General features: G+C 45.3%; 1 protein-coding gene across 3 annotated transcripts in view; it reads right to left on the bottom strand.

The window, feature by feature from the left end:
* Positions 1-5,774: 5,774 nt before the first annotated feature.
* Ascc1 (activating signal cointegrator 1 complex subunit 1) overlaps positions 5,775-25,033 on the bottom strand; it is an 89,173-nt gene continuing 69,914 nt past the window's right edge. For 2 of the 3 annotated variants that reach the window (XM_027388314.2, XM_027388313.2), the window contains exons 10-11: positions 7,879-8,000; positions 5,775-6,073 (exon numbers count right to left, since the gene is read on the bottom strand). In XM_027388314.2, coding sequence (XP_027244115.1) covers positions 7,884-8,000 — 117 coding nt within the window. In that variant the 3' untranslated portion in view covers positions 5,775-6,073; positions 7,879-7,883. Of the gene's footprint in view, positions 6,074-7,842; positions 8,001-25,033 lie in introns of all 3 variants that reach the window. The other variant, XM_027388315.2, reaches the window with a different exon arrangement.

The raw sequence follows: 25,033 nt of genomic DNA on the forward strand, positions 1-25,033 counted from the left end.
GTCTTTTTCACAGGGCCGGAAAGAGAATGAAAACTCTCGGATTACCAAGCCAGTCAGGCTCAGGTGTCTAAAAGGGAATCTGGCCACAGACAGTTTCTTTTCCCCTTGCCTCCCACCCCCCACCCCACAGTGGCCTGTGCCACAGTTCTGACAGCTGGCTCCCTGCGAGTTACGGCGCTACGGTAATGGGTGGCTTCCTTAAGACAAAGGCGGTCTAACAACTGGCTGCCTCTGAACTATTGCTCCTCAGACCGACAGCTCTTTACAGCGCATGGCCTGAGCACCGAATGGCTGGTAAAACAAGGGCTGATGTCCTCTTCCCCAAGCAGCTGTTTAGGGGCTGGCACCGTTTTGTTATTTTTTCCCAGGGCAGCCCGAAAGGACGCTTGTCAAGCCATCTCATCTGCCTTGATTCTGCAAATCTAGACAGGCCCATTTGCTTGTGGTTTGATTTCATGTTGAGTTTGATAAGCCACCGGGGAAGGCGACAAGGTGGGAGGAGGTTGGTTTTGTTGGAGGTTGTTTAGGTTTTTATTAAAACTGTGACCCCAGTCATTGCCTGTAGACATGTGTTGACTTACCAGCTGGGAAGGCTGGCAGCTGGGCACAGACCCATGATCAGAGTAGAAATGGGGTTTACATTACAAAATAAATTGAAGAGCATGACAGGAGAAAACATATTGAACTTTTGGGCCCCAAGCCCTAGAATGTGTTTTTATAAAATTAAAAAAAAAACAGATTTGGCTGCTGTAAGGTTAAAATAAAAAATTAAAGACAATGGAAGAATGTGAACGTGATCTCAATCAGTAGGAAAAAAACACAGGTTATGAGGTTTACTGTTACACTGGGCCTGGAAGGCCTGAGTGTTGCATGCCTCAGTGGTCTGGGCTGGGGGGCACCCTGGGGAAAACACAAAACAATAGTTCTCCTTTGTGTTTCTTGGATTTCCTTTGGTGCTGCTGCAAGCTCGAGATACTGAAGCCTGCATCCCACAATGAATGCAGAGCCCTCCCAGGTGGTACAATGGTGCTTCAGGGTAAAGAAATTAGCTTGTCATACGGACTGGAGGGAACCGAGGGTCCCAGTTTCTATCTAGAATTAATGTTAATGCTACACATATCATACAATGGCTGTGAAACTTGAGCAAAATTATCCCAGGCTTTTAAAAAACAAAGCAGTCTGTCCCTCAGGTCAGAAAGAGGTTATGATCATCCATTGTTCTGAAGATTTACCTAATCTTGCCATCTTTCCCCCATCTTCTTAATCTTGGTCTTTTTATTTCAGACGGGGTCTCCAATAGCCCGGGCTGGCTTCCAACTTGTGATGTAGCTTGAGGGTGACCTTTCAACTTCTGATACTCCTGTCTCCACATCCCAGGTGCTTCCTGGTTCATGTGGTGCTAGGGATTGAAGCCAGGGCTTCATGCATGCTAGGCGAGCAGTCTACCAACTGAGGCACATGGTCCTCAGTCCTAGTCTTTCAGTAAAGTTGTCTACATGCCTGCCTCCAAAGCACTTAGTAGATAGCCCAGATGCACCAAGGGTTCTAGTGGTTCAGATACCAGAACTGCTTAACAAGGAGTATAAAGGCAAACCGGATGACCTTCAGGAACTCATAGCTGCCTTCAGACCCATGAAGATCAGAATGTTTCCACACATGAGCTGTTCATCCAAGGGGACCTGCCTCCTGCAGCACCACAGCCCAAGATACGGAGCTAAAGTGGAAGACAAAGCTATTTAGGAGGAAGAGTACAAGTTTTTAGATGGTAGATCTAAGAGTTGTGCAAGACAACTGATAACCTTGTTTATAAAGAAGAAAAAGGAGTTTCTTCTAGAGAATTATTGGCAGGTCAGTCTCTCTAAACCACAGGCCCCAAATATGAAATGGTGCTAAACAAATCTGTTAAACTGTGTGTGCATGTCTTTTACATTTTTTTCTGTGACATTTTATATTTGGCAATACAAAATGGAGCATCTTAATTTTCTAATAAAAATGTCAAATCTGTGCCTTAAAAAACATCATTCTCATTTCCAGATGCTATTAAGTTCAAAAAGATAATTGCAGAAAGGTACTCACTTGGAAATTTTTCATAACAACCATATCTAGAAACCAATTCATATCTGTTTGTGATTGCAATACTTGGTTGTCAACTTAACTACATCTGGAATAAACTAAAATCCAAGTGGCTGGGTACACCTGTGAGGGGTCATTTTAATTAAACCATTTAAAGTGGGAAGACTAATTTTTAATCTCAATCTTTTGAGGTGGTAAAACCACCTTTAATCTGGGCCACACCCTCTGCTGGCAGCCTACTTAAAGAACATGGAAGAAGGAAGCTCTTACTCTTTGCCTGCTTACCCTCACTGCTCCTGGCAAGTTCACTCCTTTACTGGCATCAGAGCCTACTTCTCTGGGACTCTGGTGTGTACTGAAGACCAGCTGAGACATCCAGCCTTGTGACTGAACTACTGGATTCTTCGACTTTCCACTGGTAGACAGCCACTGTTGGATTAGCTAGATCACAGACTATCAGCCATTCTAATAAATTTCCATAAATAGATATAGATATATAGACATAGATACATATATAGATATATCTGTTCCTCTAGAGAACCTGAATAATAAACTATTAACAATAATCAACTTGTTAAACTTAAAACTGTATCAGCAGCTGGACTGGTGGTATGCATCTGTAGTTCCAGAATTTGGGAGGCAGAAACAGGAGGGTCACTTTGGCGCAGGGAATTTAAGATCTACCTGGGTAATACAGCAAGAGTCCATCTCAAACAAAACAAGTATCTACAAAAAACTACTATACAGACATGAAAAATGATGTAGATCTCTACATGTTGAAAGTAGTATGAGCTATTACTAGCTGGTAAGAGCTCATCTGGTTTTTGGTTTATGGGCGGGGGATGCAGACCAGTGGTAGAGTTCTTATGTAATGTGATTTCCAGGGCTTCAAAACACTCCCCCAGATGATCTTGTGTCATTTAGCTTTACGTTACTGTGACAAAACACCTGAGAGAACTTCTAAAATAGTGTTTGTGCTTTTGGAGGGTCCCTGCTGCTTTGGTTTGGTGTCAGCCTTGCAGCAAGAAGGGCTGAGGGAGCCTGCTCATCTCATAGAGGCTGGAAAGCCAAGAGAAAACAGAGACTGGGGGCCCAATATCTTCTTTAAGAACACTTCCTTCAAATGGCCTAGCTTGCTTCCACAAGGACCCCACTTCCCAGTGTTCCACTCACTCCTAACAAGGCCACCAGTTAGTGACTAAGCTTTTAGTCATGCGACCTTGGGGAAAGGAGGAAGCTCTAGCAGTCTCATCTACAAGACCCCATGGGAAAGACAGCACAGCAACATCAGGTTTTAACCTTCTAGTCTCAGAAGTCTTTTACAATCCAAGAATTACTGAGGACATGCAAGAACTTCAGTCTGTGTACAACAAACGTCTCCACATTGACATTCAGTATACTTGAAAACAAAACTAATAGTATACTTTTAAAAAACAAAATTCCCCTTTCATATAAACAGAACAATAATGTATTATAAGAGAATCAGAAATCCCTCCCAATTCTGGGGGAGGGGGGAGAAAGTGGTATTGTTTTCTATTTTTACAAATCCCTTTAATGTCTGTTTCAAAGGAAGACAGGTAGCCTGTGAGCCTGGGGCCCAGCAGCTGTCTGTGAAGGCTGCCATAACAAAGTGCCACAGACCAAAGGCCTCCATAGCCAGTTTATTTTCATAGTTCCTGAGGCCAGAAGTTCAAGATCAAAGTGTTGGGGTTTGGTCTCTCCAGAGATGACTGTTCCTGGCTTGTAGATTACCACCTTCTCACGGGGTCTTCACAGGTTCTTCCTCTGGGTGAGTGCTAGTCCTGTGTCTTCATAACTGAGTCCCAATTTCCTCTTAAGGGCTCCTGGCCAGTGGGACTTGGGTCCACCCTCATGGCCTCATTTTCACTTAACTGCCTCTCTAGAGTTTGTCTCTAAAAACAGTAACACGGAAGTACTGGGGTGTGGGCAGCACACAGTTCCTAATAGCAGGTGGAAAAGAAAATCACTGGTAAGAACCCAGAAACACCTAGGACAAAATGGGTTAGTTAACCTCTAAAAACACACAATGACTTTTTTTTTAAAATTTATATTTTATGTATGAGTGCTGTGCATGTATGCCAGAAGAGGGCATTAGATCCTATTATAGATGATTATGAGCCACCATATGGTTGATGGGAATTGAACTGGACCTCTGGAAGAGCAGCCAGTGCTCTTTATCGCTGAACCATCTCTCCAGCCTCCATAATGGATTCTAATACCCTAGAAAACACAAAACACAAGTATACCCTGCATTTAACTACCAGGGTGACACCATTGTATCAATGGCCTCTTGGACGGTAAAAAGGCAAAAACTACCTTGCTACTTTTACAAAGTTAGTCTGGATCTCACAAACCCCTCCTAGATTTTTGGGGATTCCTGGTAATCCAAAACTATGCTTTGAGACCAAAGGCCTCAGGCGAAATTTTTAAACCTTTAAAATATGTGTGTGTGGGGGGGGGCGTGCGTGTGTGTGTGTGTGTGTCTGTGTGACATGTGTGCACTTGCTCACAGAAGCCAGAAGAGGGCATTGTATCTCCTGAAGCTGGAGTTACAGGCAGTTGGGAGGTACCGGACAGGAGTACTAGAAACCAAATCCAAGTCCTCTAGAACAACAGTAAGTACTCTTAATCACTGAACCATCTCTCTAGCTCTAGTTTTCTTAATACTGTTAATCCTCAATTTGAAAACTAGGGATACTAATAATGCAAGTCCAGTGGATTGCTGTGAAGGCTGAGTCAATGTGAAAATACATGACAAGTGTGTTCTGTTAATATTGGCGATTACTGTTTGTAAAAAAAAAAAAAAAAAATTTCTCAAATTTGGCCAGGCGTAGTGGGCACGCCTTTAATCCCAGAACTTGGGAGGCAGAGGCAAAAGGATTTCTATGAGTTTAAGGCCAGCTTGGTCTACATATAGAATTCCAGGCCAGCCAGCCAGCCAGGGCTATATAGAGACACTATCTCAAAAAATAAAAACAAAAGATAATTTTTTAATAAACTCTACTAATATCTACCAGTATACAAAATACCACAAAAGACAAAAATCTACACATATACTCCATTAGTCTTTACATGGCCATCACCGGGTATCACCTCTGGAGAACTCCCCTCTGTACTTTAGAACTCAGCTAATATGGTCTCTGCTTACATGTGTAGGGGGCAGGGACCCTGAGATGTGATAATAGAATTCCTAGTTCTATTAAGATTGGAATATCTGACATATCACACTGCAATATCTAAAACAAAACTTTTTTTTCAAAACAAAACTCTTAAAGATTCCTACAAGCATGTCATTAATCCCCAACACTCAAAAAGATGGTACCTGCACTCTAGTGGACAAGGCTACCCAACAGCTGGGGAGAGATACTCTGGGGAGTTGTGTGGAGGGTTGGGGATTTAGCTCAGTGGTAGAGTGCTTGCCTAGCAAGCATAAGGCTCTGGGTTCAGTCCTCAGCTGGGGGGGAGGGGGGAGGAATAGGGCCATGTGCTGTGTAACACCCTGAGGAGGAGAGACAGAAAACCTGACTATCACCAGCTTTGGGCAAATGGCCCCCGGTGCACTGACAAGCGAGTCCTTGGTAAACGAACAGCTAAAGCAGTAAGTACTAAAGCCTATAGCCCCAACCCAGTGACAACTGCACATAGACCACGACTGCCTGGCCATATTAAAGAGAACACAGTAACTTGGAAATCTAATTTATTTGTGGATGGCCTGTCCCACCTCACAGAGAAGCCAATCTCCACAGCACAGTGATCTTAACACAGAACTCAGGAGCAGATTTCACAGAAAGGAGGGGTCATGAGGGTAAGGAGTGAAGAACAAGATAGAAAGGGATGAGGAGGAGGAGGGAGGAGCAGGAGGGAGGAGTGGAGGCTGGAGCTCCCCCCTCTGCCAGTCAGCTGGAGGCCGGAGTGCCTGCTGCCGCCACATTTTCCAGGCTCCTGATGCTGCAGCTGGTCACAGTTCTCTGCTGTTCTTCTGAGGAGGAAACAGAAAAGAGCCATCACGACTCCAGTGGGGGTTCGGGAGGGTGACGTGAGCTGTGGCAGAACAGGACTCTAACAATTTTGTTGCCTGTTTAGGTTTTAATGTTAGTTTATTTTTACTTTATGTGTATGGGTGTTTTGCCTGAATGTATGTCTAGGCACCATTTACATCCCTGGTATCTGTGGAGGCCCAAAGAGGGCATTGGATCCCCTGGAACTGGAGTTACAGATGCTTGTGGTCTCCATGTGGGTGCTAGGAATGAAACCCATGTACTCTAGAAGAACAGCCAGTGCTCTTAGCCAGAGACCCAGGACTCCAGTCCCTTGGAGCTTGTTATTTGTTTTGGGAGCAAGGAGCTGGTAGCCAAGGATGACCTTGAACTTCTGATCCGCCTCTTCCCAAATGCTGGGACTGCAGGCTTGGGCCACTGTACACTGTTATATATGGTGCTGGTATCTAACCCAGTTTTGTGAAAGCTAGTCAAGTACTCTACCAACTGAGGTTGAGGTATACCAACTGAGGTAGCCCAAATAATACTTCTAGGAACTAATTTTAGAATAAAAATGAACAGATCAAGCAACACAGATTTAATCGTAACTGCTAAAGATAAGTCTCTGGCTAGTGAAGAAAATGAAAAACAGGGTGTGGGAGGCACATCTGTACACCCAGGTCTGGACAGTTCTATTCGAAGTTATCAGGGTGTGGACACAACCTAAGGGTCAGTTGTGGACGGATGGGTAACCAAATGTGGCATACATACAATGGAATAGTATTCATCCTTAAAAAGAAAGGCAGGGCTGTTACATGATATGACATGGTGAATTCTGAGGACATTATGCTAGGACAAACACTGTGTGCTTCTGCTTACATGAGGTACTCAGCTATGACAATCATGGGCAGAAACTGAAATGGTTGCCAGGGGTTGGAGGGAATGAGAAAACTACCTGAAGTTACAGTAAAAGTTATGGGTGGTGGTAACAGCAGCACAATGTTACACGTGTATTTAATAAACCAAACCTTACACCTAAAATGGCCAAGGTAATAAATTTTACATTTTTTTTTATATTTCTTCCTAACACACAAAACAGAACAAGCCAAAGGTTGATGGGCTCAAGCTCTCCTTGTACCCACAAGCATCTTGGCAGACATGGTGGGACCGTGGAGGACCAAAGGCAACATGGAGTGGGAAATTCGGAGGGGACCATCTAGGACAATCAGCATCTGCCCTAAACTTACTTCCTACTGCTAAGACAAAGACCACGACCAAAACCAACTTGGGAACAAAAGGCTTGGCTTACTGTCTTGTTCCTCATGGCTTGCTTGCTATGGTTTAATTTTCTTTTAATTTATTTATTCTATGTACATTGTGTTTTGCCTGCATGTATGTCTGTGTGAGGGTGTCAGATCTTGGAGTTACAGACAGCTGTTAGCTGCATGTGGGTGCTGGAAATTGAACCCGGGTCCTCTGAAAGAGCAGTCAGTGCTCTTAACCACTGAGCCATCTTTCCAGCCCCTTTGCCATGGTTTCTTCCACACCCTAGGACTGCCTGCCTAGGGGTGACACCACTTGCAGTGGGCTGGGCCCTCCCACATCAAGAAAATGCCCCTACAGGCCAATCTCACAGCCACCTTTTCGCCACTGAAGTTCCCTCTTCCCAGATGACTATAGCTTGTATCAAGCTGACAAAAAAACTTACCAGCAGGGCCTCCAAATTCCCACCCCACACCCCAGGGACTGAAATGAAGCCCTTCTTCACCACCTTAGGAAGACATTCCATGTCTGGTGCTTTCCATACCCACTTCAGGAGAAGTCCACCTGTCCGCAGGAGGCATAGTTTCCGAAACTGTCCACTGTGAACCTCTGGGAGATGTGAATGGAATTGAGCTTCAGGGAACCAAAGTAGAAGTTCTCAAACTTCTGCAAAGGAAAATCCAAAGAGAGCTAGAGATGTGAACGTTCACTGTCCTGTCTGCCTTTAAACACCGCACTACAATTCCAACTTCTCCCCCCATGTTTCTTGTCTTAGTGTTTATTCTGAATAATGATCCTAGAGAGGAGGGATGGGGGTGGAGTGAGAAGGAACAGCCGGTTCTTCCTTCTCATTAATCCTGAAGTCTCCCCTGAGAAAATTCACTAGAAAGGAGAGCTGCAAAGTCATAGCCAAGATGTATCTACTGAGCAAACATGAACAAGAGCTTGTAATAAACATCCTGGGGCTGCAATCAGACACACAGGACCTGAGAAAATGATTCTAAACTCAGTTACTGACCAAGTAAGACCCATTAGTATTGGATTTTTGTAGGGCGACATGAAAGTCCATAGGGCACATTCCTCTACCTTGTCAACAGCACTTACTAGAAGCACTGACAACACAAGCAGAAGATGAAGCTCAGTGCCACACACATGATGGGGACGATCCGTAAGAGGCACTCTATCTCAAGCATGCAGCACCACCAGAGGAACACTGGATGCTTATAAAGGCCCTTTAATTGGATGGGGATGCAGGCCAGCATCCTCCAGGAAATGTTCCATCCTGCACTCTTCCATTCTGAGTACTTTCAAGAGCCATCAGTGGGAGGGAAGGACCTGACCTGGTGAAGATACATTCAGAAAGCAGAACCTGGAACGTCACTGGAATTCATCCAGGGAACTGAGGATGGGCTGCCAAAGAGCAGTCTGTGGCCATACCACCCTGCTGGACATACCCAATCTAATCTCAGAAGCTAAGCAAGGTCAGGCTGGGAAGTACTGGGATGGAAGAAGTATCTAACCTTCAGCTAGGAGGCAAGAACTGCTATGTTTACAGTTGGAAAGAATCCAAGAAATCCTCCTTTTCTCTCTCTCTCCTTCCCTCCCTCTCTCTCTCTCTCTTTTTGGTCCTGGGGTTCACATTAAGGGTCTCTGCCTATGCTCCACCTTCAAGCTATACCCCAGCTCCAAGCAGCCTTTCAATACAAGTACCCAACAATGCTGAATAGAATCCAAGGGTGGAATGATGCTCTGCATACTGGCAACTGTCTCTTCACTTACTTTTAAACCAGCCCCCTCACCCATGAACTCCAGACACTGCCACCTTTCTTTTTCCTGCAATTAGTGGCCCAGAAAAATGTCTGAGGTTCATTAAAAGCTAACTTTACAAAGTCCAGTAAATATTGATTCTTCAACACGACATCAATTTGACCCCAAAGATCTATGTGGAGGCTGTGAGTTGCACTGTCTTGTCTTTCTAAAGGAGACCAGCTCTCTCCTGCACTGACTACACAATTAACTCTGCTTCCTGGCTCAAGCAGCCTGTGCAAACCATATCTACTCTTCTTGTAAAGAAACTCAGGTTGAAATAGTTATCTGCTAATCCCTTTGCTGAACATTAATTTGAAGTGAAAACCATATAAACAAGACTGACAGATTTACAGCTTTGCAAACTGAAGCCCTCTAAAAGGCACAGAAAATACATAATAACCAAGAGGCAAAAGGAGGGACAAAAGAAGGGGTGGACAGGGGTGCTTATGTCCTACTAGTTGCTCAGGAAGGATTGGTGGCCTCTGGGTCCTCTACCTCATTTCTGTGTCCACAGTCCCAAGTAAAGGAGGCATCACAGCATGGAGCTGGAAGTGACCACCTACGACTATGCTTTTCCTGGTGCAGAACCCCCAGACACGTGATCTTCCCAGGAAAAGCCTCACAACATTCAGGTTGATGAATGCAAACAGAGAACATGGTGGTAACACAGTTAGCTAGATGTGATTTCAGTGAAGTATTTAGAATATTAGGAGGAGAAGAAACATAAATTCTTACACTCTACAATGCCAATGCAGGCTGAGAAGACAATGGGTTCACTGACACCACTCACTGCACCAACCCATATAGGCTAAAAAATCATAATGGGCAGAGACCCAGTAAGACAGACAAGAAAAAAAATGCCTGTAAATTGTAAACTGTTACTGAGAATCAGGAGTTTCTTATGATGCTTCTAAAATCTTTCTACTCTACATCTTGCATTTATTTTACTTTCCTAAATTCCTGCCTTCTCTCATGCTTGTTTTGATAACATCTTATCAAATGGATTTTGCATGACGAAGTCTCTAGCTCAGGCTAACCTTCTTTATGGCCTTTCCTACTTCTGTGTTCCTGTTCTCTTTGAATGCCTGCAAAGACTTTGGAACAGATGATTTTGCAGCAATTTCTCAGTTATTTTACTCTTTAGTCATTGTTATATTTTTAGTGTGAAGCCTTGCTGTTAGTGCTATCAATTATTTCTAGTGACTCATCAGAATATAAACCTTGTGGAAGGAGGAACTGAATCCTACCATATTCTATAACAGTGTCTAGTAGTCTATATGGGACCAATAAATATTTGATGGGCAAAATGGCAACAAAAACTCATGCTATAGAGCTGTCCCTGTGCCTACAAGTTCATGGAGGAAGAAAAAGATGGTATGTCCATGTGTAGGCTGAAATTAATTTATAAATTACTATCAAGAAAACCCTGAAGAGGACTTACCAAAAAATGTATTACCTCTTATTAAGCTGGGAGTGGGAAGCATATCTCAATTCTAATTGGTTGTCAAGAAAGAGCCTAGCCAGTAATGGAAACTTACAGATTGCCAGCCTTTGCTCTGTTTCCTGTCTACCAGAACTAGATTCTGCTCTTGGCTCAGTTTTTTTTTTCCATTTTTTAATTTAAATTAGAAACAAGATTGTTTTACATGTCAATCCCAGTTCCCTCTCCCTTCCCTCCTCCCTTGCCCCCTCAAGATTTATTTATTATGTATACAGCCTTTTGCCTGCCTGTATTCCTGCACACCAGAAGAGGGCACCAGATCTCATTATAGATGGTTGGGAGCCACCATGTGGGTGCTGGGACTTGAACTCAGGACCTCTGGAAGAGCAGTCGATGCTCCTAACCTCTGAGCCACCTCTCCAGCCCTTGGCTCAGTTCATGATGTAGGGTACCACTCAGCACTGATGATGGACACTGCTATGCAGACACACATGGCATGGCTCTGTCTCCCAAGTCTTAGGATCCAGAAAGCAGATGAGAAGAAAGGAATGTGGAGGCTGTGGCTGTGATCTTATGCAAAGTTCCTGGGTGCTCTCCTCCAGATCTGGACATGTTTCCATGTGCATGTAGATATGCATTCTCTACTTCAGTGAAAATGTCCACCTGGAGCCAGGATGCAGGGGAGCGCCTGGAATCCCAGCACTCAGAAGTCTGGGCAACAGGGTGAGTTCCTGTCTCCACAACACAAAACCAAAAGCCAAAAAAACAAACTAACCTCTACAGCAAATGGCAAACGTGTGATGAGTGTACAGGTACTGCTATCTCTGGATGTAAAACACATAACCCCCAAATCATGTTTTGGAACACTACTTCCCAGCTGGTGGCACCATTCTGGAAGGCTGCCGCCATTCGGAGCCAGGGCTTGGCTGGCAGAGGTGGGTGAGCAGGGCGGCCTCTGAAGGCTGCAGCCCAGCTTCTAGCTCTGGTCACTCTGCTTTCTGGCCTGTGATGTGAAGAAGTTCCATCCCACATTCCAGCAGCCATGAATACCACCATGACTGCACCAACACGGTGACTGTCATTCTCTGAAACAGCAGCCAACAAAAACCTTTCCCACTTTAAGGAGATCGATCCTGTCAGATATTCTGGCCTCAGAAATGCAGTGGGGCCTGAGGAAACACTGGGCAATGAGGTCTGGGTGCAAGCAAAGCAACCTTGGGGCATGTACAAGACAGGGTACAGGGCTCAAAGGCAGAAATGAGCACGGTGAGCAGGGACAGGCAGTTGAGATGTTGGCGGAGTCCTGAGAGTCACAGTGAGAAAGACTTAGGAGGGAAGAATAGATGGCAGAGCCCCCCTCAACCCTGCCCAGGTCAGGTTCACAAGTTAGACCTCCTGCTAGCCAGAGGAAACACTGAAGGCCTCTGAGCAGGCCGAGGAAAGTGCATCTCGGGGAGATTAGCCTGTGCACAGAAGGTCATCTCAGCTGAAAAAGCAGCCGTGGGAAGGCTAGAGCAGATGGAAAGCTGCAGGAGTGAGGGACAGAGAGAATGCTCAGGGTGTGGAGACAATAAGGACGGAAACCTGGGTAAGCAGGCACAGGAGGGTGCCTGAGCAGTTCTGAGAGGGGGCTACTTCCACGTGACTTCCCCAGGACATGGCTGTCTGTAACTCCAGCTACAGTGTCTCCAGTCTCCTGATGGGTTGTGATTATGTATTAGACATGAACTCTGTAGCATAAGCATGTCACAACAAAAGAGCTTTACAGTCATCCTTTTTTTTTTTTTTTTTTTTTTATTGAACTGTTAGTCTTCACATACCAGGGAAATGAACCCTTTGTTGTGAATTACAAGCATGCCCTTGTAATTTGTTTGTAAAAAGTTGTCACTTTTTTGACATTATGAAGGTGCTCACTTGTCAATTTAAATTTTTATGAGCTCACATTTATCATAAAAAGAGATTTTTAAAACAGTGTCCTGACACCCATGTGCTAAAAGATGAAAGTGAACCATAAACTGCATTAGTAATGACAACAATACCAATAAAGACTGCAAAAGCCAACATTTATTGAGCGGCACCGTGACTGGCTGGTGCATCCTCACAACCCCAAGAAGTAGAAGTTACACTGAGCCCTCATCTTCCTGCTCAGTGTGAGGCTGGGGAAAGGCTGTGGTCACTGGCACACAGAAGGTGATGGGGTTCACAGCCCTGTTATTGGTTCCTCAATTCCCAGGGGGAAAGGGTTCCAGTTTGGTAGCAGGACCTAGTGAGAGTGAAGAAATCTCTCTTCCTGTCATGTGAGGTGGAAAACAGAGACTCCCCGAAAGAAGCCTAACTACAATTTGAGCCATTTAATCCCTCGCTGTGGGCAGCTCCCCTTAAGAGAGGTCTCTCGAAGGCCTAGCCTGACCGCCAAAAGTCAACACATACATGGCTTGCACAGTGATCCCTTTCCCTGAATCTGGCTTATTGGTCAGGTGACTGGAGACCAGCTGAAAAAAAAAATTAAATTTTGGGTGAACATAAGTATAAATCAACTAAAATTCTCTATTGAATTAGCTACATAAATGAAAAATGGAGAGAGAAGAAAAGGCTTAAACTACAAGTTCAAAAGCAGCAGAAAACAATAACAACAACAAACCTCAACTGCTCTTTGGAAGAATAAAGTGTTCTGTTATTTAGAAAAGAACAGATCTGACGGGAAATTTTAAATTAAAAAAACCTAGTCGAAGAGTTTAAATCATGCTGAGTTTTTCTCCTACTGTCTTATAACAACTCCCCCAGGGATTCTGAAGCCTCAGCCATTCTCTCCGCACAGCACTTCTCTGACACACGCACATCTCTGCGACTGTGGAAGGCAGAGCTTTCAGAATGTATTATAAAGGAATATAACAAGCTGCCACACAAAACTACTGACTGTGGTAAGGGCTGAAAATGGAATTTAAAAAAAATTTAGATTTATATATTTACTATATATTCAATGTTCTGTCTGCATGCATGCCTGCACACCAGAAGAGGGCACTGGGTTGCATTATGGACTGGTTGTGAGCCACCCTGTGGTTGCTGGGAATTGAACTCAGGGCCTCTGGATGAGCAGCCGGTGTGCTTAACCTCTGAGCCATCTCTCCAGCCCCCAGAGAATGGAATTTAAGACTTCCAATTTTGTGTTCTCCCTGGCCAACAAGAAGGATGGACGTGGATAATCTACGGAGAAGATGCAATACCTAGGTCTGGGGGGCATTTGAACACCAGGATGTACACACTGCTATCCTGCACTGTACTCAAAGAATCGGTACAAAACTAAATTCTTGCAGGGCGACATGGCACATGTCTTTAATACCAGCACTAGGGAGACAGAGGCAGGTGAATGTCTGTGAGTCTGAAACCAGCCCGGTCAACACGGGGAGCTCCAGGCCAGCCAAGGCAACATAGTGAGATCCTGTCTAAAAACTACAAAAATTCTTTAATGTGTGTTCATGGGTGGTATGTGTGTGCAGGTGTGTGTGTGAGTACATGTGCACACACACACACACACACACACACACACACACACACACACACACACACACACATGAATATGGAGGCCATAAAGACAATCTCAGCTCAGCTGTGGTTCCTCAGAGAGCATCAGTTTATTTCTATTTCCTGAGACATGGTCTCACGAGGACCTTTGGTTTGAAGACTGGGCTAGAATGGCTGGGCAAAATGCCCCAGGGATCTGCCTGTCTCTGCTCCCCAGCACTGGAATTGCAAGCACATTTTCCCATGCCTGACCTTTTCAAATGGGACTATACCTAGATCCTCACACATGCCAGGGAAGCCACTCACTCTACAACTGCACCATACCCCCAGCTCTATCATCTATTTTAAATTTCCATTACAGATGTAATAAAAGAAAATTGAACTTTTCTGTCACCAAGTAAAGACAAAATTGAGAACAACTGGGATGAAATGGCTTAAGGTCAAAACCAAGGGTTTGTGACTTTAATGCTAGCACTTGGAAAGCAGAAGCAGGTGGATCTCTGTGAGCCTGGTCTACATACTGAGGTCCAGGACAGCCAGGGCTACATAGAGAGACCCTGTCACAACCCCCCCCCAAAAAAGTAAAGTGGGGTGGTGGTGGTGGTCACCTTTAATGCCAGCACTCGGGAGGCAGAGGCAGGTGGATCTCTGTGAGAGTTCAAGGCCAGCCTGGTCTACAGAGCGAGTGCCAGGACAGACAGGGCTACAAAGACAAACTGTCTGGAAAAAAACAACAAACAAACAAAAGGGCTCCCTGAAAGAGAATTCAAAGTTAGAATTGAATCCTCCTAGCCAGCCTGGTGATGCACACATTTGTATTCTAGCACTGGGGAAGGAGACGTAGGAGACTGCGGGTTTGGAATGAGTCTGAGTACATATCACCCTGTCTCAGAAAACAAACCATTCCAAGCATCCTGCTGTCCCAGGCTCACATGGTCTGTGGAGCCCACCATCTTTAGTCTGTACATGTCTGTTTCCTCTAGTGAGCACAGAGGGAAGTATTGATCTCTGGTAACAGCGTAGCGGTATACACTAAAAGAAAACAAATTCAGGACTGAAGGGCTAACTATGGCCATTTTTTCCTGGCATCCATCTTGGACCTTCACCTCTTTCCTCCCAGCTTGGTAGCATAACCATCAAACACCAGAAAGAACTCCAAATGCAAAGAGCTTGCAAAAATGAGACTGGAAATCTCAGAGTGGAGGAAGATGGAGAGGAGTCTCTCATGTCTGTGACCTCTAGATACAGAACTAAAGAAGGGACTGCCCCAGGAGAATGAACCTGCTAGGCTTCCTGCCTTCTTCAGTCTCAGACAAAGCAGTCTCACAGTCCTCAAAGATCCCTCTTTTGAAAACAACGTCTATTTATTGGAGGGTGAGCTGACTCAGCTGGTGGTGGCACCTGATGCTTAAAACCTGACCCCACTGGTTCAATCCCCAGAACCTAGAAAAGGGGAGAAGAGAATCAACTCCCAGAGCTGACTCTGCGACACCTGACATACATACACACAGTGATAAATATAAGGGTTTAATTATTTATTGTTAGTGTTGTGTGAGTGTGTGCTGGTGGAGGGGGGTGACGTGCTGGTTGGAGGGGTTGGTGTGCTTGTGCCAGAGCCGAGTGTTGGTCAGAGGACAATGATAACATGGGAGCCAGTTCTCTCCTATGTGGGTTTCAGAGACTGGACTCAGGCCATCAGGCTTTTGTGGCAAGACTGGACTCAGGCCAGGCTTTTACTGGCTGGTCCAAAAATCCCTTTTCTAAGAAAATGAACTTCTCATGCTGGATGGACTTAGATAACCTGACTTCAATAAGAGAAACTCAGTTTTAAAGTTGAGAGTGGGAATTTAAAGTATGTGATGGGATAGAGGATGGAGCTTAGTGGTTGAGCAGCTTACCTAGAATATATGAGTTTCTGGGTTCAATCCCCAGCACTGAGGGAGGGAAGGAGGGAAGGAGGCAGGGAGGGAAGGAGCGAGGGAACATACACCATGTAAGGTCCGTACAATTTGAGTTGGTATTGGTACCCATAAGTTAAGCTAACCTGTTTGCTACATTTGATACAACTATATACAAACTAGCGTATTAGCCTGAGAGGGCAGCTAAGGTTGTGCTGGTTTCTCCACGTGTGATTAGATTTCTGAAGCCCACAATGAAGGGGGTGTGCTACAGAACATTAAACGCATGCTACTTTGAAGTTTCCCCAGTGTTTGTCTTTCATACTGTTTGATAAACTTCTACTTTCACACAATTGCCCTGTTTACAGATAAAAGTAATAGTAATGGTACCATCTGATACTTAATCAGAACTCTTACCCACCTCCCTCCTTCCCTCCCTCCATGGGAAGGCAGATAACAGGATAACTGAAGACAGTGTGACAAGCACTGTGTGCTCCTTGGGAAGGAACTCTCAATACAAAGCTTTGCTGAGGTTAAATAACACCTTTCATCTAAGGATCTAAAAGTATCTTACAAATCCCAGCTCATTAACCCTTCAAAAAATTGTTGTGATGAGAACCAGAGCTGGACTTAATTATTTGTACTTTAAAGATAAGAAACAAGGCAGGCTAGGATCACTAACACTGAGGTAAATTTAAGAGCTCCTAGTTCCAGGCCAGCTTACTAGCCAGAATGCTGTGACCATGAAGCAGTGAAAATGCTCTTGAGTATAACAACAAATCTGTATTCAAGAATGCCATCTTGGGAGAAAATCCCACCTTTTGGCTATATGTGTGTGCTCACAGCCAAGTGTTCACTTACTTCAGGGCCGTTATGGCCTGACTAGGAAATGCCCCACAATACTTAGTCCTGAGTTGGTGGTACCATTTCGGGGGGGTCCTGGAGACATCAAGAATTCGGGGGCTAACAGGAAGATGTAGGTTACTGGACTTGTGCCTCTGAAGACTATTCACGGTCCCTGGCCTCTTGCTTCACTCTGATTCCTGACCACCATGTGGTGGGCAATCTCAGCGACACTCCTCTGCTGCCATAACACTCTGCCTCTCCATGGCCCAGAGTCAACAAAGCCAAATACTGCACACTGAACCTCTGAACTATGAACCAATAATAACAATCATCATCATCATCATCATCATCATCATCAATTCCTCCCACAAGTTGTTCCTGTCAGGTACTGGATTGCAGTGACAATTAAAAAACAGCAAACAAAAATCTCAACACAGAAGTTGACACTGGAGACGGGGGAGCCCACTTGTGGGATTCATACTGTGGTTCGGAAGCCTGTGGGACTGTCTTGGGGAAGAGGGCATTTGGAAGTGTTTGAAAAAGCAGGTACAAAAAGCTCAGGATGCTTCTCAACAAGGTTATAGTCAGAATTAGAAGCTAAAAGACGGGTCAAAAGTTTGTAGTTTGGCCATGAAAGTCAGTATAAAGTTTCAGGTAAGGAGTTGGGCATGGTGGCTCATCCTCGTAATCCAAGTACTTCAGAGGCTGAGGCAGGAAGATTTCTATGAGTTTGAGGACAGCCTGGGCTACATAGTGAATTTCATGGCAGCCTAGGTGTCTAAATTAGGGTTTCTGTTGCTGTGAAGAGACACACTGACCACGGGTAACTCTTATAAAGGAAAACATTTGTGTGGTGGCTTACAGTTTAGAGGTTTAGTTCATTATCATCATGGCAGAAACCAAAGCAGCATGCAGACAGACATGGTACTGGAGACGGAACGGAGAGTTCTTACATCTTGACTTACAGGCAACAGCAAGTGATCTAAAACACTGGTTGTGGTTTGAGCATATATGAGACCTCAAAGCCTGCCTCCAGTGACACACTTCCTCTAACAAGGCCACACCTACTTCAACAAGGCCACACCTCCTAGTGGTGCCATTCCCTTTAGGGGCCATTTTCTTTCAAACCACCACACTGGGATACACAGTGAGAGCCTGGCCCAACTCTTCTTCCCTTCCAGAAAAATACTGGAGTTAAGAGCACATTGTTTCTGGAGAATAATGTCATTAGAAAGAAGCCTCAAAGGCATCTTAGAACTGATCTGTGCCTTCCCATCATGGCCTCAAGGGTGTAAATGTATATATTCATTTCAAGCACCTTCCTCTGAGAAGACAGAGTGGCCAAAGCATCCTGGTAGTACAGGGCCACTTATGAAGTTGTTAACCCAGGAATCAACTGACCATGCTTAGCTACTCTCACTCAGAGGTCAGGGGCTGTGATCCAAAGGGTCCACCTACTGCTCAAAAGAGTAGCCAACTTTGGAGCCCATCTCATGATGCTGGACTTGCAGGCACATAGAATCCAAGGACTGCAGGGTCATGGAGGCTTCAGACCAGATTTCAAAGGTCTGAGAGGCTGAGCGGTGTGTGGCAGGGTCATAATCCCTACAAGCAATCCTTAGGAGGGCAATGGATGAAGCTGCAAAGGTATAACCTAGGCTGCAATGGAGATCCTGGGATACTGGAGATGCTAGGAGTGTACAATGTCTGCTAAAGAAAGCCACACATGGGGCCAAGGGAACAGCCATGTTGTTTGCACACGGCAAGAGCATCACAGGAACAGGCTACATAAATCTGCCGGAGCTCAAGTCACACCACATGCTCTTGGAACTATGGAATTTAATGTTTGCCTGCTGTGTTATCTCTTCCTTTGGCTGCCTCCTTGCTGTTCTGTTCCTCTCCTGTGGAATGGGAAGTTGGGATCTGAGTCTCTGAACTTGAACTTGTGAAGATGTTGGAACTGTTACTACACTGTGGACTCTTAGATACTTGATTCTCAGCTAGTGATGTTCTGTGAGAGGTTCTGGAAACATTAGGAGGTGGGGACTAAATAAAGGAAGCAGGTCACTGGGGGCCACTGGGGGTGTGCCTTTGAAGGCTAGCGGGCTCCTCAGTCCCTTCCTCCCTCTTTGCTTCCTGCCATGAGATTGAGAACCTCCTCCACTGTGTGCTGCCTGATCATGATGCTCTGCCCACGCACACAGACCCAAGTGGCCATGGGCTGAATGCTCTGATTCTTCCTTCTCATAAGCTGTTTGAGGCCAGCATTTCCCTAACAAGAGGAAAGCTGGCACACAGGCCAAGAGTGAGAATCAAATGATGTAAAAGCTACAGTCACAACCCCTGGGAGATCCTAATTAAAAATAACTTTTAACAGTGGTAAATTTCTGAAGCATTCTCCAAGAAAAAGGCCTACAGATACAGGCTTGAAATGTTAGGCAGTAAGGCTGGGGATGAAGCTCAGGTGCCTACCTAAGCATTAACCTTCAGCACTGGAGAAGCCCAGCACAGTGATATAGTCCTGAAAACCCATCATTTGAGATGTAGAGGCAGGGAGAGCAGAAGTTAAATCATCCTCTGCAACACAGAAAAATTTAAGTCAAGCCAGGGATGAGATCTTGTCTCAAGAAAAAAGATGCTAGGTCATAAACAGAAATGTATTAACACCAGGGTAGGTGAGACGGCAAGGTAGACAAGGGAGCTTGCAGCAAGCACCAAACTTGATGACCGGAGTTCAATCCCTAGGATCCACGTGGTAGAAGGAGAGAACACACTCAAGCAAGTTGTCCTCTGACCTCCATACACGCATGCCACAGCCATGCTCATAACAAATGTAATGAAAATTTCTAAAGAAATATATTAATAGACTAAAAATATAATCAATTTTGAAAATATTTTACTAATCTATTTCACAATTAGGATCACAAGCACTTGTTTTCAAAGTTCTATTTGTTAAAATTCCTCAAACCTAAGAAGTGATTCTGAGTTTCTGCCAAGGGGGCAGCCCTCAAGTCTTCCTCTCTCCCCCTTGTCTTCTGACTGCATACAAACAAGAATACTTCTATGAGAGCAAGTGCCAGGGGAATGAGAAGGCAAAGAGGTGGGAAGCAAGCACATCCAAGAGCTAAAGCCTCCGTCTACTTAAAATAGCCACATAGGCTATGCCTATTCACCCCAGGGCAACTCATATTCCTATACACAGACACACCCCTTCCCCAAGAAAGAGAAAATGGAAACTTCTTCAGGGTGGAAGCTCAGTGATGCAGAGTACCTGGAGTGTGGGAGGCTGAGTGAGATCCCCAGCATGGAAAAATCCCTCTGAAAAGGACCTAGAAGGTTCTTCAGTAAACAAGGTTTTAACGCTTCCCCACCAATGACTGTGGAGTTAGTCTCTGTCACAACATTTCCACTTTTAAACAGAATGATATTTTATGAAGACGCCCAATAGTGACAACAGGAAGAAATGCTAAGTTACAATTACTCAGTTTCCCGCTGCTGTGATACAATGCAACTTAAAAGGCTGAAAAGCTTATTTAGCTCGTTTCAGAGGTCCTGTGGCCTCAATGCTCTGGCCTGTGGTAGCCCACTACACCACATCTGATTGTGTGGCAGAGAAATTTTTACTCCAAGTCATCCAGGAAGTGAAGGAGAGGCAAGAAGGGACCAGGATCCCCAAATCCTCACTAAGGGTGCATCCCCAATGACCCTTCTGAAGGCTCTATTTCCTCCCAATAGCACCACAGCTGGAAGACCAAGACATATAGGAATCTGGGGGACATCCCACACCCAAACGATAGCACACTCTGATTATTCCTGTCACTCCCTGACAACAATCTCCATTAGCTCATTCCAGAAACAAACAAACAAAACCCAGTCTCCTTGAAAGGAGAAAAAGAGGTTGGCTAGGAATCTTTACAGCCACACTCTGTCCACATGGAGTTGCAATACTTCTAAAGACTGGAACAGTAACATCTTCGGAATAAATGGCATTGGTTTGCAAGGGTCTGTCATATTTGAGTCATCTTCAAATACAGCCCTAACTCTGGGCAGCCAGGCTACTTTTAATCTGCAACCTCAAACTGCAGTGATCAGTGGTGTGAGAGTCAATAACAATAGCTAATAATAGTGGGGCCGGGGTGGGGGTGGAACATGATGTTCTCACAGAAAGCCTGGGCACCTCAGCCAAGGCACAAGGCCAAGGACAGAGCATGGGAGTAGCGAGTCCTATCAACAGGAGCCTTCATAAGGAAAGTGCAAAAGGCCATGTGCTCATCAAGGACAGCTACAACTCTTCACCCTGTCAACATGCCACTCCTGCTTCTTGTTCATCCAGGCAAACAATATCAAAGTGCTTCATGCTATCCAACAGAGCTGGAGTCCCCACCTCTACTGACAAGGATAGCTTTCCTTGCATGAAGAGAAGAGGGACTTCCCTGTCATTCTGCTCCCCAACCACCTGCAGGTCTCTGCTGCAGTGTACAAGAGGTCTGTTTATAGCCTGGCCTCACCTAGGGAGGTGACAAACAGAGCAAGGGAATGGAGGCTATAAAACCTGCAAGTAATCACTCAGGGTTGCACTTTTGGACGTCTGGCCTGCACCTCACTGCTGATGCAAGTATTATCAAGTTTAAGACTGCTGGTAAAGCCAAATGACCTATTAGAGAGCGAATTAAAACTGCTATATACAAACAGGATGCCAGACAGTTCTGCTGAGCACCTCAATATGCAAAATGCTAAGGGACTTCCCCTCCCTGCAGAGTCTTTCCACTTTGAAAAATAGCAAGAAGAAACACGGAGCAGGGGGAGGAGGAGGTGGAGACAGGAGGCTGTGCTGACAGGGATGGAAAGCTATGCTTGACCTCAGTGCAGGCCGCATATGGTGCCATTCGAGAGCTGGCATCTGAGGTGGGCCGATGGCAGCTCAGTCTGTTGCCAAATTTCCTTCCCAGAAAGCCCTGCCTTGAGGCATGGGTATTTACTGCTTTACCACAGTAAACTGTCTGGTGGCTGCTGGTTAAGAGACTTCTCAGGCCCCAAACCTGTAAACCCAACCTCAAGGGTGGCTGTTCTCTCAGAGCTGACCCAGGTGCTGTTTCTGCAGAGAGCTGTCTGGGAAGAACTAGTGCTCATTAAATTTTGTTAGCACTTTCGTTTCTATTTCCTGTGTGGTCACCTTCCTGCAGACAGTACCTGCAAGAGAGGGTTCACAGAAAGGAAATGCAGGTCAGCAGAAGCCCTAGATCTCGTCTCAGTTGGCAGCCTACGTGCCTTCTCAGCCTGGGGCTTTAGAGAGGTTATGGAATCCAAGCACTGGCCGTTGCCTGTGTCAAAGCAACAAACAGAGAAAAAGGAGATGAGAGAGGGTGAAAGAAGTCAGGCCCAGCCCATCTCCACTCCAACTTCTCTGACATGGGGGTGGTGTCCAAAAGCTAAAGAGCAAATCAGATATCCTTGGCAACAGAGCATCTACATATGCACAAACAATAGCAGTCCAAATAATAGCTGGGCTAGGAACAGCTCCTTGCAAGATAGAAGGCAGACTGCCACATGCTATCAACTACGTTATTTTCACCTCATTAGACAAGATTGAACCCTCAGCCAGAGCCACGGGAAACATGCCTTCAGTAGCATCACTACCGCTTTACACATTGTGACATGCACTCATGTCTCCACGGTCCAGCTCAGACAGCCGCCATCCCTCTGTGAAGGCGTGGCTAGATGTCAGACAAGCAAAAGGCTTTTTGGAAGAAAGAACATTATCATGCCCAAGCATGCCTTGAGAGTTGAAAGCCATGACAATCTAAAAAACAGAGTAATTGGACTTCTGCTAGATTTCTAACAAGACTGCTTTCTCCCTAGCTTTGAATTTTTGACAATAATGCTCAGCACTGATTTTTAAAATAGTTTCATGGCTGGGATTTTAAAGCTATCACAGCCTCTCAGTACTACCAACTTCGCTTCTTTTTGTGTCAATTCTCTAACACTTGGAATAATAATCAGATACCATTGCCACAGGGTACCTACCCACCATGCTTTCCTTCAGTCAGGAGTAGTTGGGGGGGCTTACGGTGTGCATGTGCGTGATGTGGTGTGGTATGTGTGTGCGTGTTTGGTGTGGTGTGTGTGTGGTGTGTGTGTGTGTGATGTGTGTGTATGTGTGGTGTGTGTGTGGTGTGTGTGTGGTGTGTGGGTGTGTATGGTGTGGTGTGTGTTTGTGTGTGTGTGGTATGTGTGTGGTGTGTGGGTGTGTGTAGTGTTTATGTGTGTGTGGTATGTGGGTGGTGTGTGTGTGTGTGTGATGGTGTGTGTGTATGGTGGTGTGTGTGTGTGTGTATGGTGTGGTGTGTGTGTGGTGTTTGTGTGTGTATATGTGGTATGTATGTGTATGGTGTGGTGTGTGGGTGTGTGGTGTGTAAGTATGTGTGGTGTTTGTGTGTGTATGGTATGTGTGTGGTATGTGGGTGTGTGGTGTGTGTGTATGGTGTAGTATGTGTGTGTGGCATTTGTGTGTGGTGTATGAGTATGTGTGGTGTTTGTGTGTGTATGGTATGTGTGTGGTTTGTGGATGTGTGGTATGTGTGTATGGTGTGGTGTGTGTGGCATTTGTGTGTGTATGGTATGTGTGTGGTATGTGGGTGTGTGGTGTGTGTATGGTGTGGTGTGTGTGTGTGGCATTTGTGTGTATGGTATGTGTGTAGTATGTGGGTGTGTGGTGTGTGTGTATGGTGTGGTGTGTGTGTGTGGCGTTTGTGTGTGGTATGTGTGTGGTGTGTGAGTATGTGTGGTGTTTGTGTGTTTATGGTATGTTTGGGGTGTGTGAGTGTGTGTGGTATGTGTGTGTATGGTGTGTGTGTATGTGTGTGGTATATGTGGCATGTGGGTGTATTTGTGTATGGTGTGGTGTGTGTGTGTGTGGTGTTTGTGTGTGTGGTATATGTGTGGCATGTGGGTATATGTGTGTATGGTGTGTGTGTGTGTGTGTGTGTGTGTGTGTGTGTGGTATGTATATATATGCATGGTATGTGTGGTATTTGTGTGTGTGGTATGTGTATGGTGTGTGGGGGTGTGTGGGGGTGTGGCTTGTGATTAGGCTTGCAGGCCACACCCAGGAGGAGTCCAGAGGTCAATACTGGGTGTCCTCTTTATCACTTTCACTGAGCCTGGAAGCCACTGCTGTGGCTAGACTGCCTGCCAGAGAGCTCAAGGGAGCCACCTGTCTTCTCATTCCCCCACACTATGATGACAGGCACACACTGTCGTGCCCAGTTGTTATGTGGGTGATGGGGATTGAAGACATGGTCCTCATATTTACACAGTGTGGCAGTTTGAAAGAAAAATGGCCCCTACAGGCTCATGTATTTGAACACTTGGTCCCCAGCTGGTGGCACTCTTCAGGGAGGTAATGGAACTCTTATGACATTTGGAACCTTGGTGTAGGAAGCACAATACTGGGGTGATTTGACAATGACTAGCCTGGCCCCACTTCCAGCTCACTTGCTGTTTCCTGTGAAACATGACCCGCCAGCTTCCGGCCTGTGTCCCCTTCCACTACGGACTCTAACCCTCTAGAACTGCAAGCCAAAACAAACATTCTTTTTTAAGTTTCTCCTGGACATAACTTTTTATCACAGCAACAGAAAGTAGCTAATACACACACAGCCAGTACTCTACTCACCAGGCCATCTCCCCAAGCCTCCGGTCTGGTATCTAAACAGCTGTCTAGTTCAGACAGGATGTGTCCCATCATCATCATCTCTGGGTCCAGATTTACACTCTGCTGCTTTTTTTTCTCACATTGTAATTAAAACCACACAACCAATAATATTCAGTGATATAAAGAATGAAATTCTGATACATGCCACACAATGGATGAACCCCCAAAACACACTCAAAGAGATGAGCCACACAAAAGAACCTATGATACCACACATGAGGTAGCTAGAGTCGTACAGACATGAAGAGTGTGGGTTACCTGCAACTGGAAGGATGGGAATGCACAGCTGCTGTCCAGGGGTAGTTTCAGCTTCGGGAAACAGATGGTGGTCGCTTTCACAATCAGGCCTGTCGTACCTATGCTGCTGCTATTTTACAACGACAACAACAGAACTACAATGGAAGCTGAAGGGATGTCTGGGGCAATGCTGTTTAAGCATGAGGACCTGATTTTGGGCCTCAGAACTTTG

The sequence above is a fragment of the Cricetulus griseus genome, assembly GCF_003668045.3.
Source record: "Cricetulus griseus strain 17A/GY chromosome 1 unlocalized genomic scaffold, alternate assembly CriGri-PICRH-1.0 chr1_1, whole genome shotgun sequence".
Classification (NCBI taxonomy): Eukaryota; Metazoa; Chordata; class Mammalia; order Rodentia; family Cricetidae; genus Cricetulus; species Cricetulus griseus.